At 44.2% G+C, this 17,193-nt stretch overlaps 1 protein-coding gene across 5 annotated transcripts in view; it reads left to right on the forward strand.

Annotated features, from left to right (window-relative positions):
* The window catches only part of WDSUB1 (WD repeat, sterile alpha motif and U-box domain containing 1), a 74,278-nt gene that overhangs the window by 22,161 nt on the left and 34,924 nt on the right, over nucleotides 1–17,193 (forward strand). For all 5 annotated transcript variants that reach the window (XM_085873250.1, XM_085873254.1, XM_085873251.1 and 2 more), the window contains 2 exons: nucleotides 5,651–6,066; nucleotides 14,448–14,635. In XM_085873250.1, the coding sequence (XP_085729376.1) occupies nucleotides 5,651–6,066; nucleotides 14,448–14,635 (604 nt within the window). The remainder of the gene's footprint in view (nucleotides 1–5,650; nucleotides 6,067–14,447; nucleotides 14,636–17,193) is intronic.

Raw genomic sequence — 17,193 nt, forward strand, 5'->3', positions numbered from 1 at the left:
GCCCCCTCTCTCGCCCTCTCTCTCTCTCTCTCTCTCTCTCTCTCTCTCGCCCTCTCGCCCTCTCTCGCCCTCTCGCCCTCTCTCGCCCTCTCTCGCCCTCTCTCGCCCTCTCTCGCCCTCTCTCAACCTCTCTCGCCCTCTCTCGACCTCTCGACCTCTCGCCCTCTCGACCTCTCGACCTCTCTCGCCCTCTCTCGCGCTCTCTCGCCCTCTCTCGCCCTCTCTCGCCCTCTCTCGCACTCTCTCGCCCTCTCTAGCCCTCTCTCGCCCTCTCTCGCCCTCTCTCGCCCTCTCTCGCCCTCTCTCGCCCTCTCTCGCTCTCTCTCGCCCTCTCTCGCTCTCTCTCGTCCTCTCTCGTTCTCTCTCTCGCCTCTCTCTCGCTCTCTCTCTCGCTCTCTCTCCCTCTCTCTCTCGCTCTCTCTCGCCCTCTCTCTCGCCCCTCGCTCTCTCTCTCTCTCTCGCCCCCTCGCTCTCTCTCTCTCTCTCTCTCTCGCCCCCTCGCTCTCTCTCTCTCTCTCTCTCTCGCCTCCTCGCTCTCTCTCTCTCTCTCTCTCGCCCCCTCGCTCTCTCTCTCTCTCTCGCCCCCTCGCTCTCTCTCTCTCCCTCTCCCCCTCTCCCTCTCTCTCTCTCTCTCTCTCTCGCCCCCTCGCTCTCTCTCTCTCTCTCTCTCCCCCCCTCCCTCTCTCTCTCTCTCTCGCCCCCTCGCTCTCTCTCTCTCTCTCTCTCGCCTCCTCGCTCTCTCTCTCTCTCTCTCTCCCCCTCGCTCTCTCTCTCTCTCTCTCTCGCCTCCTCGCTCTCTCTCTCTCTCTCTCGCCCCCTCGCTCTCTCTCTCTCTCTCTCTCGCCCCCTCGCTCTCTCTCTCTCTCTCTCGCCCCCTCGCTCTCTCTCTCTCTCGCCCCCTCTCTCTCTCTCTCTCTCGCCCCTCGCTCTCTCTCTCTCTCGCCCCCTCGCTCTCTCTCTCTCTCTCTCGCTCTCTCGCTCTCTCTCTCTCGCTCTCTCTCGCCCTCCTCGCTCTCTCTCTCTCTCTCTCTCTCTCTCTCTCTCGCCCTCGCCCCTCTCTCTCTCTCGCCTCCTCGCCCCTCGCTCTCTCTCTCTCTCTCTTGCCCCCTCGCTCTCTCTCTCTCTCTCTCTCTCTCTCTCTCTCTCTCTCTCTCTCGCCCCCTCGCTCTCTCTCTCTCTCTTGCCCCCTCGCTCTCTCTCTCTCTCTCTCTCTCTCTCTCTCTCTCTCTCTCTCTCTCTCTCTCTCTCTCTCTCTCTCGCTCTCTCTCTCTCTCTCTCTCTCTCTCTCTCTCTCTCTCTCTCTCTCTCTCTCTCTCTCTCTCTCTCGCCCCCTCGCTCTCTCTCTCTCTCTCTCTCTCTCTCTCTCTCTCTCTCTCTCTCTCTCTCTCTCTCTCTCTCTCTCTCTCTCTCTCTCTCTCTCTCTCTCTCTCTCTCTCTCTCGCCCCCTCTCGCTCTCTCTCTCTCTCGCCCCCTCTCGCTCTCTCTCTCTCTCTCGCCCCCTCTCGCTCTCTCTCTCTCTCTCTCGCCCCTCTCGCTCTCTCTCTCTCTCTCGCCCCCTCTCGCTCTCTCTCTCTCTCTCTCTCTCGCCCCCTCTCGCTCTCTCTCTCTCTCTCGCCCCTCTCGCTCTCTCTCTCTCTCTCGCCCCCTCTCGCTCTCTCTCTCTCTCTCGCCCCTCTCGCTCTCTCTCTCTCTCTCGCCCCCTCTCGCTCTCTCTCTCTCTCTCGCCCCCTCTCGCTCTCTCTCTCTCTCGCCCCCTCTCGCTCTCTCTCTCTCTCGCCCCCTCTCGCTCTCTCTCTCTCTCGCCCCCCTCGCTCTCTCTCTCTCGCCCCCCCCCTCTCTCTCTCTCTCTCTCTCTCTCTCTGGAGGTGTTTTGCACATTTGTATATTTTCAAGAATTAGGATGAAAAGTAGAACTAATAAATATATGAAATGCATGTTTTAATATTGTCCACTGTGACAGTTAAATTAAATATCCACCAATCGTTTTGAATTTGACTACGGCAGCCATTTTTGGGCTGTTCCATCAGCAAGTGCCTTATCAAGAGGTTCGCAAAGCAGTTGTATGGAACGTCTGGTTGATAGGAAGCAGCTTGCTAATTCAGTTACCAAGCAGGTAGCTGTCGCTTGCCAAGCCAACCGTTCCTTATTAACCCTTTCACATGGAGTGCTTGTTTGAGTGCTTGAGCCACTTGGTGAGTGCTCTACAAAGAACTTGATAACTGAACACACTCTTGGTCATGCTAACCATGGAAAACAAAATGGAAACAGAGTAGGAAGGGTGGTTGGTGTATGCATATAGTGAACGTGTGTACCTTGACACACACACACACACACACACACACACACACACACACACACACACACACACACACACACACACACACACACACACACACACACACACACACACACACACACACACACACACACACACACACACACACACACACACACACGGCTCAAATGCTTTCACGCTGTCAACTTCCATCGGCTGGGAGCAGGCAAAGGAAGGAGGCGGGGGGGGGGGGGAATGAGGAGAAATGGAGAAGAATCACATGCAAACCATTCATAGAATTGGTGAAGATTTGATGTTAAAAATTAAATCGTTCATGAGCGTGTGGGACTACTGAATGTTTTATATTATATTATATATATATATATATATATATATATATATATATCCTGGTGTGTTGGCGCAGTGGTTCGGGCAGTGGCTTGGGATCCAAAAGGTCCTGAGTTCAAGCCCCGTTGGGCCACTGAATTAATACACCAGGGGGTTGACTCAGCCTGTCATCCTTCCGAGGTCGGCGAAATGAGGACCAGTATACTGGGCCGGTGTATACCCCGGTTAAAATAGGTGTACCATATCCCTGTGTCGTAAGAGGCGACCAGGGTTGCGTCAGGAAGGGCATCCGGCATAAAACCTGTGCCAAATCACTATGCGGATCACACGGATGATCCGCTGTGGCGACCCCTAACGGGAGCAGCCGAAAGAAGAAGAAGAAGAAGAAGAAGAAGATATATATATATATATATATATTGTTGCGAATTCGCGCCCGCCAGCATGCGAGCGACCACTTAACTCGAATCGCGGCACGTCGCCCACCGGACGGACAATTCTGTCGTGACCCTCTCGGACTAACGCCGGGAACTAGTCACGGGTGGGCCTTTCGGCCTCACCACGATCGTGCCAATCGATCCCCCGCGTGGGATAGGGTTTATCGCCAAATTCGACCCACCTGAGTACCCACACGGAGGGTAGACCGGGTGATCGCACCTCGCCGCAGGTCGACTCCGGACACGGGCCACTTTACGCGACCCGTTCCATACTATCGGGATAACTGAGCGGTGTTATCGTCAACCTCGACGGTTCCGATTAATTATCGGGCGTATTTAGCCCACTACCAAACCTTTACGTGAAGCAAGATGGGGATTCAATTAAAGAAAAGACGAAGCGAAACGGGAAAAACAGTTCAACATGAGGCACATTTATTCCGTGGCACACGGAAAGCACACATATACAATTACAACAATTATGCACCAAAAGCAATTGCAACAAAAGAAACACAACAATGCAGATCTACTACCGACTACGCGACCACACGGCAACACTTACACAGTTTTACTTTACAGACGGCGCCGACAACACATATACTCAAAAGCAAAAGAAAAGGGCCACCCTCAACGACAAGGGGGCAGACGGGGCCTGTGGGCGCGAGACCAGGTGGAGCCTACCCATCTTGTGATGAGCCGCAAATGTGGCAGCGGTGCCCCGACTCCGCGGGTTTCGTTGGCACTGCTTGGAACGGGGTGGGAACAGGGCCCCCTTTCCGCACTATCTCAGCGCGGGGGGGAAAAAGGGGGGAATTGCTGATGCTCTGGGGAAAGAGGATAGCTGGCTTGCTTGGGTCCCGCGACGAGCGACTCCACTGCGACCTCGACCGCGCTCCCGGCTTCCCCTCTCTACAGCTCCCCGACAGACTCCGAACCCCGACAGACTGACTCGCCTCCAGACCCGTCTTGACTGCTGCTGCCACACTCCGCCGCCGCCACACCTCTCCAACTCGCCCGAGCCCAAAACTGACTGAATTCGCCCCGCGCTCGGCGCTTTATAGTACGGCAAGAGAACCCATATGCAAATTTCCGGAGCAGGATGAGCTCGGGGGTGGAGCCACGCTCGCCCATTGGATGGAGGAAAAGTGGGCGTGAACCTCCCCTGATCCTCGAATTTGCATATATCGATTCTACTCCGACGCGCCTGGAGGCGGGGCCAAATCGCCCCGCGCTTGCTGATAGAACGGATCAGAAGTGGGCTTGTTTCATTCCTGATCCGACTTCTCCTCGGAAAGGCCGATTTTTGCACCCGCTGCTCGGCGCGCGCCCTGTACGAGTCCAGGACAGTCTGACGCTCGGTGCCCACAAGCGGTGCGGGAATGGCCACAGAAGGAGAGGCGAAGGTGGTGGAGGGTCTAAAGTGGCGGTCCCTGGCCACAGTGACGCTTGGAATGGCGGTGATGCGATGGTTGCGGGATGGTGTGCTGTGAAGGTAAGGGTCGTGGCTGTTGGCGTTGTTATTGTTGTGAAGCGGCATTGCGGTTGGTGGTTGTTGTGTGATGGCGGTTGAGACGTGGTTGGCTCAAAATAAAGATAGAACAGAAACACGGCTATCTTAAAGGGTCGCAGCTCAAATGAATCACATTTATTCCCTCTAAAAAACGGGTTTGGGCTAACTACACATGTACTTACAGAGATATCTCACCTACAGGACCTGAATGGTGGTTTACGAATTTCCTCAACCACAACAATATATATATATATATATATATATATATATATATATATATATATATGTATATGTATATATATATGTATATATATATATATATATATATATATATATATATGTATATATATATGTATATATATATGTATATGTATATATATATATGTATATATATATATATGTATATATATATATATATATATATATATATATATATATATATATATATGTATATGTATATATATATATATATATATATGTATATATATATATGTATATATGTATATATATATATATATATATATATATATATATATATATATATATGTATATATATATATGTATAAATCCATGATAGCATCGAATAATTTGGTAAATAAATAATGTTGACAAATTTTAGGTGAAAATGAATATTTGATTTTCATGTGAGTCTTATTTTATTTTATTTTATTTTTATACTGTTGGGAGCTAAAACTCCTCCTCGGATGGATTGAGGTTTTGGAGGGAGCAGTGCACTCAGGCAGCCCGACACAGACTTCTTGTAATACTGGATACAAAATGTGCTTTTTCATTAAATAATGCACAAACTCCCCCCCACCCAGAGGGAGGGTACACTGATAATAGGTTTGTAAGTTTGTATCTTGGTAGATTATCTTGATTATTTGTGTTGTATTAAATGTATAGAATGTCCATAATAGGAAGTGTTTTGACTTGATCTCATTGGCATTCAGATGTGAACCCAGGGGATGTGTTCCATTACCAATAAGCTTGTTTTTCAGTATTACTGTTTGTGTAGCAGTGGATAATTATTAAACACATCATCACTCCTGATCGTGAGATGTTTTCTCACCTGGTTTGTGGTTGCAGATTCATTTGGTAGCTTCACTGGAAGTGCATTCGGATGAAGTGAGTAATTTGACAGCCTGCCACTGGGGTTTCGCATCTTGCTCGCCTGACAAAACTCTCCGTGTATTTCGGCTCTCCGATCTGCGAGAGGTTGCCTACTCACCACTGTATCCTCATGGGAGTTATGCTCCACGGAGCTGCTGTTTCGATGCCAGCGGTGCAGTTTTGGCCAGTACAGGAATGGATGGACGAACTGCCTTGTATGATGCCCACTCTGGAATCTCACTGGGTGTGCTTGAACGTGAAAGTCTGGCAGGTGGTCGTGCTTGTGCCTTTGTCCCCAAAAACGAGGATGGGTCTGCTACCTTGCAGCTTATTGTGGGAGCTGTAGATGGCACACTGATGCTGTGGGATTCACTCACGAGGAAATGTCTTGGGTATGGCTTACTATATTGCCTTTTGTCAAAATGTACATCACATGCAATATTGTAAATCTATACTAATAAACGTCAGTGTGTCTCCTCCATAACTCCAAAACCATAAAACTTAGCAGCCTGAAACTTGACATGCATATGAAGAAAACTCCAAGGAAGTGCATGACTGAAAATTGTGTTTGGGTTCATTAAAACACCCCTTTTGAAGGTAATTAACGGCCTTATTTAATGATATTCTCGGTCACCTCGCTCAGTGAGGTCTTGTGGCGTTTTCTGGGTAACTTCGCTGGGGTCTGAAGCCACCATGTTTTTTTTGGCCTGCTCAACAATGTCCTGACTTGGAACAGGCCGCAACAATTTCTTAATGATGAAGTTAATTAATTAATTTATTTCCCATTTTCCTCACTCATTGAATGCCTCTCATAATTGCTAAGAATCGTTGTATACATCGCCTTTGTAAGTCCTGTAGTTTTCAAATTAGGAGCTTGGAGCAATTTTATGCATGGTATGAAGCGTTTTTTTTTTTTTTTTTTCTTCCACTATCTACTCACGGACTAATTAACGTACATCCTTGAAATATTATTTCGGTTTTCGGGATCTGATATCGTCCGGATTAAATAAGTGTCAAAATCTGTTGTGAAATCTGATAATTTAAAGAAATAACGAGTCTTATAACTAAGCCACTATACCTATTTATTTTTTAACCAGCAAGGTTATGTTCCCTCCTTCTCCATACATACACAAGAAAATGTGAAATCTCCAAAGCATTAAACTTACCTTTTTCTACTGTTTGGAGAATTATATTGACAGAACAAATAATTTAGGAATGTACCAAAATTAACCAGCTTCATTAAGCTGTATGATTTAATGCAATCACTGCTGGACCTCGTGCCCTGTCCCCCAGAGGGACTGCCTATCCATAGCGTCTGTGAGATCTGTGTCAATATTTTTGAATGTTTCTCTGCAGGGAATCGAAGCGAATCTGGTGAAAAACGGATGTTTTAAAATAAAGTTGTGATGTTTGCATGGACCCCGAACCGATGTACCACGTGACACATGCACAGACAAGCAGGCAAAATGGCAGATTTTTCTGCAATGTTTATTTCACGGGCGATTGAACTTTGTGGTGTCTCCAGGGTTGTTCTGCATTAAGCAGCAATTCTTTTGTGGAGTCATTTTTTGAATGAATTCATTTTATTTCATTAACTGCTGTGTGCGTGGTGAAGACTGGCTTTAAAGTTAAAGGGATCTTGTATGGTATGCAGCGACGGCCTGGCCAACTGTTCCTAATCAACCATTGAATGGAGTGCTTGCATGAGTGCTTAAGCCACTTGCCAAGTACCCACTGTCTATAGCGGTACCGCGCTATGCCATTCTGAGTGAGTTGTTGGTGCTCGGTCACCCTGAGAAAGTTGTTGTGAAATAACAGCCAATTTCCGAGCCGTTTACCATATTTACGTGTTTTCAAAATTACCAAGCCAATTTTTTTTTCCACCCATCACATGCATCTGTTTATAAAGAATAATGTTTGTGATCATATCCCTGAAACCTCTATATAAATGTGTGCTTTTCGGTGAAAGTTACTCGAGGTTTCTGGGTTGTACACTGTACTGTATTCGGTAATCACTGACTCCAACCTGCCGATTCCCGAAAAATTGCTGTGTGTGTGTGTGTGTGTGTGTGTGTGTGTGTGTGTGTGTGTGTGTGTGTGTGTGTGTGTGTGTGTGTGTGTGTGTGTGTGTGTGTGTGTGTGTGTGTGTGTGTGTGTGTGTGTGTGTGTGTGTGTGTGTGTGTGTGTGTGTGTGTTATAAAGCATGACATTCTGCTAACTCCCCTATCTCTTCTCTCTCACTCTATCTCTTTGTCCTATCCTTGCTCTACCTTCTCCCACATCTCCTCTCTCTGTCTGTCTGTTTGGATATGTCTGGACGATGTTTGTCTCCGGACGTGTCCAGGCGGTGTTTGTCTCTGAAGCGTGTTTCTCATATGACTGGTAGAAAATGGATTTCAGACATTATTTTGTTTCCATCTTCACTTTATTCAATACAGAATCATTTTGATGAAGCAGCATGAATTGTAATTAACGCTCGACTGCACGTCTGTCGTCCCTTCCTCTCACCTCACACTGTCTTACCTTCCCTCACCCCTCCTCACTCTCCCTCCCTCCTTTCTCCTTTACCCTCTACCTCTTCACACTCCCCACCCTCTATTCCCCACCCTATCTCCCTCTTCCCCCATCTTTTTATTCCTCCCCCCTTTTGTATTATCGTCAGCGAAGCGACGGGTGGTATTTGCTCGTGTTTACCATAACGAGATTTATGACTCATGTTGCTCACACATCGCAGAAAGGTCGGAGCAGGCGTCTGTTTTTATCGCCTTTTGACCCATCCCAGTTCCTCGTTAATGTTTACGTTCTTCCAATAATCCCTCTTGGTTAAACCCTCAAAATCCAGACTTGCTGCCAAGCTCCACTCTTTTGATCCTCTTTTGTCTCGTTTGTGGAACCTCCTTCTTGAGGCTGTATAATGCCTTTCTTACCTCCCAGGGCTTCAAGTAGGGCGGTGCATCACTATCCAATGTCACACCTCCAACCCCATCCCTACCTTCAGTATTTTGTACTCCTATTAACCCTACCTCACACAACCCTCTTACTTGCGGGTTACTCTTTCTCTATCCTTTTTCATGTCTATTCATTTCCATGATTGTTGAGACCAAATGTGGCTGCACTGCCCCAGTCATTTTGTCGCCTTTTTATCCTGTCATCTCACTCTTCCAAGAGTCTATCTTGTTTAGATTTCAATTTTTGAAAAGCACACTCTTGGTAATCGAGAATCCTGAAAGAGAGAAATTTTGACAGGTAACGAGCATTAATAGCTATCTTAAAAAGAAATAAAAAAACAATACATATAATTTTATTTATTTATTTTTACACACAAATGTAATTGCAGCGGCTGTCTGTTAATATAACATTGGTTTGATTAAAAAGTACTCCGGTTTATAAAAACAATAATGAGAAAGCATATCAAAATGCAAATCCCATCCGCATCTGCTTTGTACTCAAATTAAACTTGATGAAATTGATAGCTTGAAAAAAATTGTATTTTTACTTACGAAATCTAAAGATTTCGTAAGTATATTGATCACTTCCGTCCTCTGTTTGTGTGTTTGTTTGTTTGTAGGCACGATAACTCGAATGGAAGAAGCTACCAATGTCAAATTACACCACGTGATTCAGGAGGGTGATGGCTAGCGCTGATTAGATTTTGGTCAAAATCGGTCAAAGGTCAAGGTCACAGTGAGGTCAAACGTCCAAAACATGATAACTCGAGAAAAGTTACCACAGGTATTGTTGACGGAGCGTGAGTTTGGAAGATCGAGGTAAGTTTGGCAGAATTTGTGTGTCAATTCGTCGAGTTATGGCTGTTTTAAAAATTTCAGTGTTATAAAATAATATTAAATAATTCCGTAAATTCCTGTGGAGAAATGGAGTATTTTTGCTTCGGTCGACGTTACGAGTTCGTTTTAACTTCGATTTTAATTTTGTCTTCGGTTTTTGCGATCGCTTCGGACGCCTAACACTCGGTTGTCGAAATTCTGGTAAAAATCGGATGTTTTGGAGACGTTTTAAGATTGTATAAAAATATTACACGCGCCGCGTCACGGCTCGTCACGTGGCGCAGCGTGCTCAGCAGACGAGTCGTTGAGTCACGCAAAGGTTTTGCGTGTGCGCGCTGACATCGCGCTTGCCCCAGCGTCCATTTGAGTTGGGGGGGCCGTCGAGTGTTACCTTTACGTTGCGTTAATCCGTGGTAACTCGAGAACGGAAGAAGCTACCAATGTCAAATCACACCACGTGATTCAGGAGGGTGATGGCTCGCGCTGATTAGATTTTGGTCAAAATCGGTCAAAGGTCAAGGTCACAGTGAGGTTAAACATTCGATTTTTGATGGTTTGGTACAGAATCATCGTATAAACTTCTGGTTTGCGTCGCTACCTTCTCTAGAGACAGCTTTTATTAGACAAGATCAGAGGTCAAGTTGACGATTTCGTAAGTCCCAGTCTATGACTGCTTGTTTATTAATTTGTGTTCTCCATAATCCCATAAATCTTTGCAGATTTGATGACAAAAGCTCGATTGGTAAAAATATTTCGGCCTGGATAGACACACTGAATCTCAATAGTAAATAAGGATTTTGATTAAATAATTTATGGCTGGTCGACCACTTCACTGATGAAGAGAAGAATGAGATGTGCCAAGTTTCAAATTTTTCCGATCAGCGGTTTTAGATATACTAGTACGTGCCCGTAATAAAAAAAAAATTCAAACGCGAGCAACAAACAACAACCACACAGGCTGTTTCTTCGCTCTTGCATGCCCGTACGTGCGTGGCCCGGAAGTTCGCATATTATTCGCAGTTACGATTATTCGCAATTTAGTTTTAATACCCAATTATTCAATTAGCGCCAACGTAGTTTACCTTTTCGCAATGTCGTGGCAAGGAAAAACAAAAAGAGAAGAGGAGAGAAAAAAAATTACTTCCTGGTTCGGAGCATACCAGCACTCTGACGTTACCGAAATTTATACACAGTCTTGTATGAAAACGATCATAACTTGGGGCATTGTGTTTATCTATAAATGCGCATAAGAAATCGAGAAATTATTAGAATACACGAAGTCATCACTATCCGGAAGTTTGTACATTGTAACCCGTAATGGCGAACGCGGCTGAGCTTCCCTTCCCCATCGGCCACGCCCACGCAACAACGTGTCTTGTCATTGGTTTGGTAAATAAATGGCCATAACTTGGGAAGCACTTGTCCGATTCATATCAAACCTTGAAAAGGCACATCCTCAGGTCCCCAGCAATATGCCTGGCAAGTTTCAATTAGATCAGACCAGTGGTTGTCGAGAAACAGCGGACACACATACACATTGCTGGAATTATAGATATATGTCTCAATTTTTTATGTTTCATCAAAAATGGCTACCATACCCTTTGACCTTTTGATGTAACAATTATCATTAAAATATTCTTCATTGGGTGGAGGGGGGGGGGGTTGCTCCTACCCTGAAAATGTTATGATATTTGTAAAGTTTCGTTTTGATTGGATAATCGGTTCCAGAGAAAACGTAATTTTATTTTTTTCCTTAAATTCAATATGGCGCCAGACCTTGTGACCTATCAATTATGCATGAACACCCTTGTTATCCCCTTGGTTTGGGGAACATTTGTGTGAAGCTTCCCCTCGATCTGTCCAGCCGTTCTGGGGAAGATTTTTTTTAGAGGTTTTAGGGTAAATCCAATATGGCTGCCATACCATGTGACCTATGACAACATATGTATGAACGTTTTGTTCCTCGTGGATAGGCGGTCACACGTGTAAAGTTTCGCCTCAATATGTTCACCCATTTTTTCACTAATTTTTGAAGGTTTTAAAATGATTTTTTAAAAACAATATGGCTGCCGAACCATGTGACCAATGACATCAATTTTTCTTTTCTTTTCTGTAGACCAATTTATCCATCGATGACCCTCAATTTTTATACTGATCGGATGTAGCATTCTATTCTATTCATTTATTCCCCATCAGGAGTACTTGCCATATGGCATGTCAATTTTTTTTTTTGGTGCTGTTTCGGAGATGCAGAGGTCCAAAGGTTTATTTTATTTTTTCCTTTTTCCAACATGGCTGCCACACCACATGACTGACTTAAGTGTCATTAAAACATTCTACATAAGTCGTCGCTCCTGTGGTGAAAATTTCGTCTCAATTCGACAAGTGGTTGTGGAGAAAAACACTTGTTTTGTACAGACAGACAGATGGAACCAAATGCAATACCCTCTCCTCTGGCGAGAGCAATAATAATGAAAACTAGAGGGTGTTCATGGAATACATTCCCCGTGCCGTCTTGAGAAGGACTTGGTGCGAGCCAACTCTTTTGTTGTTTTTTTCTTTGAATCAATTATGGCTGCCAGACCACGTGACATATGGTGGTCATTTTTCTGAAAATCCTGTTCAAAGTCAAGTCGATCGGATGCAAATTGAGGATTTCAGAAATTTGGCCTCTGTTGACCTTTTGGCTTATGTCGGCCTCAGAAGTAATTGGTGTGTTGAATTCAGTGAGGTGATATGAAAATGTTGTTCAAATTTCTAGTCAATCAGAAGAAAGTTGAGGATTTTAGAAAATTGGCCGATGTTGACCTCAAGAGTGACCGCTTTATTATATGGTCATGTGACATGTGGTGAAGTTTCAATTTCCTCCGCTGAACGGTTTTTGAAATGCACTTAACAAAATGCAGACACGTATGACATACATATATAAACAACTGATCACTTAACCCTGCTTTTTGTTTTGCGTGCACAGAGTAATTATTTTAACAAAATTATTATTTTGTCTTCTCCATATTCTCATAAAGCTTTGTTAAAAATTTGATGACAAAAGCTCAAATGGTAAAAAAATAGTTACACACACACACACACACACACACACACACACACACACACACACACACACACACACACACACACACACACACACACACACACACACACACACACACACACACACACACACACACACACACACACACACACACGTGATTGCAAAACCCTGTCTTTCGCTGCGTGGACAGGTTCGCTGGAACGGTTCTCGGTGGAGTGCATACCTCCACCAGGTTGAAAAGTTTACGATTTGTATCCCACTGAAGGTCTGGATCTGGATCTGGACCTTAACCAAAATCTAATAGTCTTGTTCTCATCATCAACACGGACCTATCCTCATTCACCAAGTTTCATCCCAATCCATCCACAAATTTTTTGAGATATCACACGATGTATATCATTTTTGGCCCTATCTCTCAATGGTGAATAATCACTTAAACAATTAAAAGATTCTCGTATCCGGATGCAAATCTTCACCAAAATCTAATCAATTCGTCCTTGTGACTCACCCAACCTGTCCACCAAGTTTCTTCCGGATCCGTCCACAACCTTTTGAGATATTCTGTTCGCAGAAAGACGGGTGAAAGCATAACTTCCGTCCACCTTCAGTGGTGGAGGTAATCGTAAATATCGATACTTTAATTATACCTACTCTCAACATACATAGTTAAATATGGTGTCAACACGTTGATGATGTTGGATTTTTGATTTGATGTACAATACTCTTAATAGAGCATTGATGATTCTGAAGCAGTTTCTTAGCAAGGGTTAAACTGAGTGTTTTGCCATTGCCTTCCCAGTGTTGATTTTTCGTGCTCTATCCTCTTAAATGCTGAATGTCAAGCAAGAAAGCAGTGTGTACCATTAAAAGAAAACGTCTTTGGTTTGACTTGGTCGGGGTTTAAACCACCAACGTCCCAGATTCAGAGCGGATGCTCTAAACATTATTCCACTGAGTCTGGTCAGCTTTAAATTAGCAGATTATAAGTGTTACTCTTTTAAATTGTATCAGTTCACATCATAATTAACATGGGTTGTGGGTGCAGTGATACCTTCAAGTATTTATTTAACTATCAGCCTATACCCTAATAGTTATTTTAAAAGATGAAACATCTGTCAATCTGTAGAAATTTCACTCGTACGTATCTTTCCCTGCATGACAATCATTTCTATTTTCATGCGTGCATAGTTAAATAAGTATTTTATTCGAACAATATGATTGGCCAGCCGGTTCATGAAAGTCTTGGACCAAAATCCTTCCTGATCCCACAAGAATGTAGCAGTAGCAGTCGTGGTTGTCGTGTTTGTTTTTTGGTCTATCTTTGGCTCAGGAAGGAGCTTTCACATAAATCACAAGCAAGACAATGGCATTGGTGTACTTTTACATTCGTTTAAAAGGACATTAGTACACAATTGACAAACACATTCTGCATAGGATTTTATCCTGAGTTCCTTACATTATGAGTTAGAGGTTCACGTGAGAACACCTGAACTGCCAACTCAATTTAATTTGTGGTACAGTGGCAGGTAATTTAATGTTTGCTCCTGTATTTTTGAGTAGTTTACTTTATCATTGCTCCACTCCTTTTTGTAATCAACAGGTGATGCAGTTCACTTCCGAAACCATTTCATTTGCACTTTTCCATGACCTTTCTTCATAATTTTTTTTTTTTATATTGCAGTAATACACAACATGGTTTGTACATGTCGGTATTGCAGGGCCATTATCTTCAGTTCTGAGATTAGAACCTTTTATTGCCCTTTTGAGGTGTTTTGTCATATTGAGACATCACTTGGAAGCTGTTATGTGAATGTATGTTTGATAGTTTTGTAACTATTTCCATTCATCATATCCATGATCTGCAGGCATCCTTGATTACCCTCACTTACTGGGAAGCACAGCTGAACATTCATCCACTTTCTTTATTGTTTTATTCCAGGGAAAGGAAGGTACGAGATGGCAGTGTCACTGCAGTGGCTTGTACACACGATGGCAATATTTTTGCATCTGGTTCCTCAGAAGGAAACTTGGAGTTGTGGGATAGAGACCTACATTGCCTCCACATGGAACGGCGATGTCATGATCTTGGCATCCTTGGATGTTGCTTCTCACCTGACAACTCTCTTTGTGAGTTCTTCCTTTCACTCACTGGAGCTCACTACATGCTAACATTTTAGCAAAATAATCGGTCAGAATTTTGTTAAAAACATTGTTTTTGGAAAAATCTTGTTCTGCAACTCGTATTCTTTAGCCCCGAATATATTGCGACAGTTTTCTAAACCATTTCCCAAAATTGAAACGCACACAGCACGCAGACTCTTAGAAGAGTTATTTCCGTGATGTAAGTTATGAATCGCGCTTTCCCTGAAGGGGTTATTTTGTCATCAAATGCGTTGGGTTGGGTAGCTCGCGTCCACTCTCGACCCGTTGGGATCATAGCACATCAGCATGTAATGACATGTGCCATCAGGGCAGTAATCACCTTGGGCACACGTTGTTTTACTGTCATGGCTTCTGGGCATGTGTGAATAGCACGAGCCTTCTGGAACCTTCGCCGACGGCATGGCTTTAGAAGCGCATGCCGAATTCTCAAATTCCCCTTTATTGTTTAAAGCTGCACAGAGTCCTTGTTGTCTGTTCATCTGTATGGATGTCTACCCTGTACTGTAATTTCTTGCCATCTACCCCTGCACTGTATTTTGTTTCCCTAATCTCTGTTCATTCCCCACGACCGGTATATGGACCATGACACAACACAGCCCCCACCCCCACCCTCGTAGTACGCCCGCGAACACGGGTCGGATATATATAGATATATATATGGCCCCGCGAGGAGGAGTTATGTCAGTGACATTTTTTGATGATAGGCTCGGATGATAGGGTAAGGGTTAAAATAGTGCTCTATGGCATTAACTCCAAAATGGTAGGGTGGTGGGGTGGTGGGGGGTGTGGGGGTCAGCGGAGTTGAACAGGCAGATGGAGTGAGCACATTTATTGGGTCCAAGCCGAAACAGTTGCACTTCATTATTAAGCTATCTTCTCACACGCTCTTTATGTTTGGTCTCGTCGACTGTGGACGCATATTCATAAAAAGAGCATCAGCAAATACCCAGGCAAATATTATCTCTGATCCACATCTTTTACATTTTTCTTCTCTGCACCTCATCTGCATTTCACTGCACTTCATCACACCCCTCATTTTGCACCTCCTCCAATCACGCACCTGAGACACCTTCAGTTTTCCTCCCCCCTTCCCCCTCCTCAGCGATTGCGTTGCGTTAGTTCGTCGACTGCACAAGGTAACAAAAGAGGTCGCCAACACCACAAATTTTTCCTGATCTCTCTTGCTCTCTAACATTCCTCAGGGTATGTCTGATGACACCTGTCACGTTAGTATAAGATAATATTTCAGAAGTTTAGTGTTGGGGAAACTTGGCACTGTCTCTTGTGTTTTGTATATACGTGTATTTCCTTTTGCCGCATCACTAAACTTGCTTTCCCCTGCTCTACATACTGCTTTGTATTCAAACCTTTTATTGTTCCACATGCCTTTCCTCACCCTCACTTTATAAATAAATTGCTTATATTATAGATGTACCCAGTTTTTCGTGTCTTTTCCTCAATTGGTCCAGCGTAGTCCACATGTAGTTAGCCAGAAGTTTTACCCCACCAATTGGCTCTTGTTCGCTGGTGCATATTTGGCAACTCTGCTTGGTTGCACCTGATTAGGCCAAACAAAAAAAGGAGTTTGTTTCCGGTTTCCTACTGACCCATTGCTTTTATATGCGACCCTACGATTTTTGTTGACAATTTGGACTCGGGCGCCGCCATTTTGAATCCCGCGTGTTGCGTCAGTGAGAGTTTCAAAATGGCGGCGCCGGAGTCAAACGCGCACGAGGACTGCTTTGTGGATCGGTCTTTTCACGGTTAGTTTCACCTATTGTGGTGGTGGTGATGGTGGTAATGGTGGTGGGTGGTGTGGTGGTAGTGGTGGTGCAATAGACTTGCAAAAATGCATTCGACTTGCTGTTAAACTTTATATATATATATATATATATATATATATATATATATATATATATATATATATATATATATATATATATATATATATATTAACAATGCATATTTTCAGCATGCATGCACTGTTAAATATGTAGAGAAATTTAAGACAGAATAAAGTGCATTTTAGCAAGTCGAGTGCACCACCACCACCACCACCACCACCACCACCACCACCACCCCACTAACACTACCACCACCACTACCACCAAGGAAAAGAAACATTTTTAATCGAGTTATATTCATGGCAAAAAAAAATTGTCAAAAAAAAAAAATTCCATACCTTCCTACCCAATTTTTTTTGGCCATGCAATAGGAAACAATTTTTTTTTTTGGCCTAAGGTAAGTTCCACGCAAGTATGTATCGAGGGCCCCCTTTGTGCGGCCGTCCACAGGTTGTTGACAATTTGGACTCGGGCGAGTGAAGTAGTGAATCCCTGTCAGGATTGGCAGTACCAATCGGCATTCGTGGTTGCTTAACAACCTGCTGGAGCATGAAGTTATTTGTGCTGGGTGGCCTCAGGACCGCATGTTCGGGATGAAATTGAGCACTTCCTCTTGTGGCAAAACTTGAACCCCAGATCCGCAAACATATATATATATATATATATATATATATATAT

This window comes from Eptatretus burgeri, chromosome 3 (genome assembly GCF_056783735.1).
Source record: "Eptatretus burgeri isolate ZD-2024b chromosome 3, Ebu_testis_v1, whole genome shotgun sequence".
Lineage (NCBI taxonomy): Eukaryota > Metazoa > Chordata > Myxini > Myxiniformes > Myxinidae > Eptatretus > Eptatretus burgeri.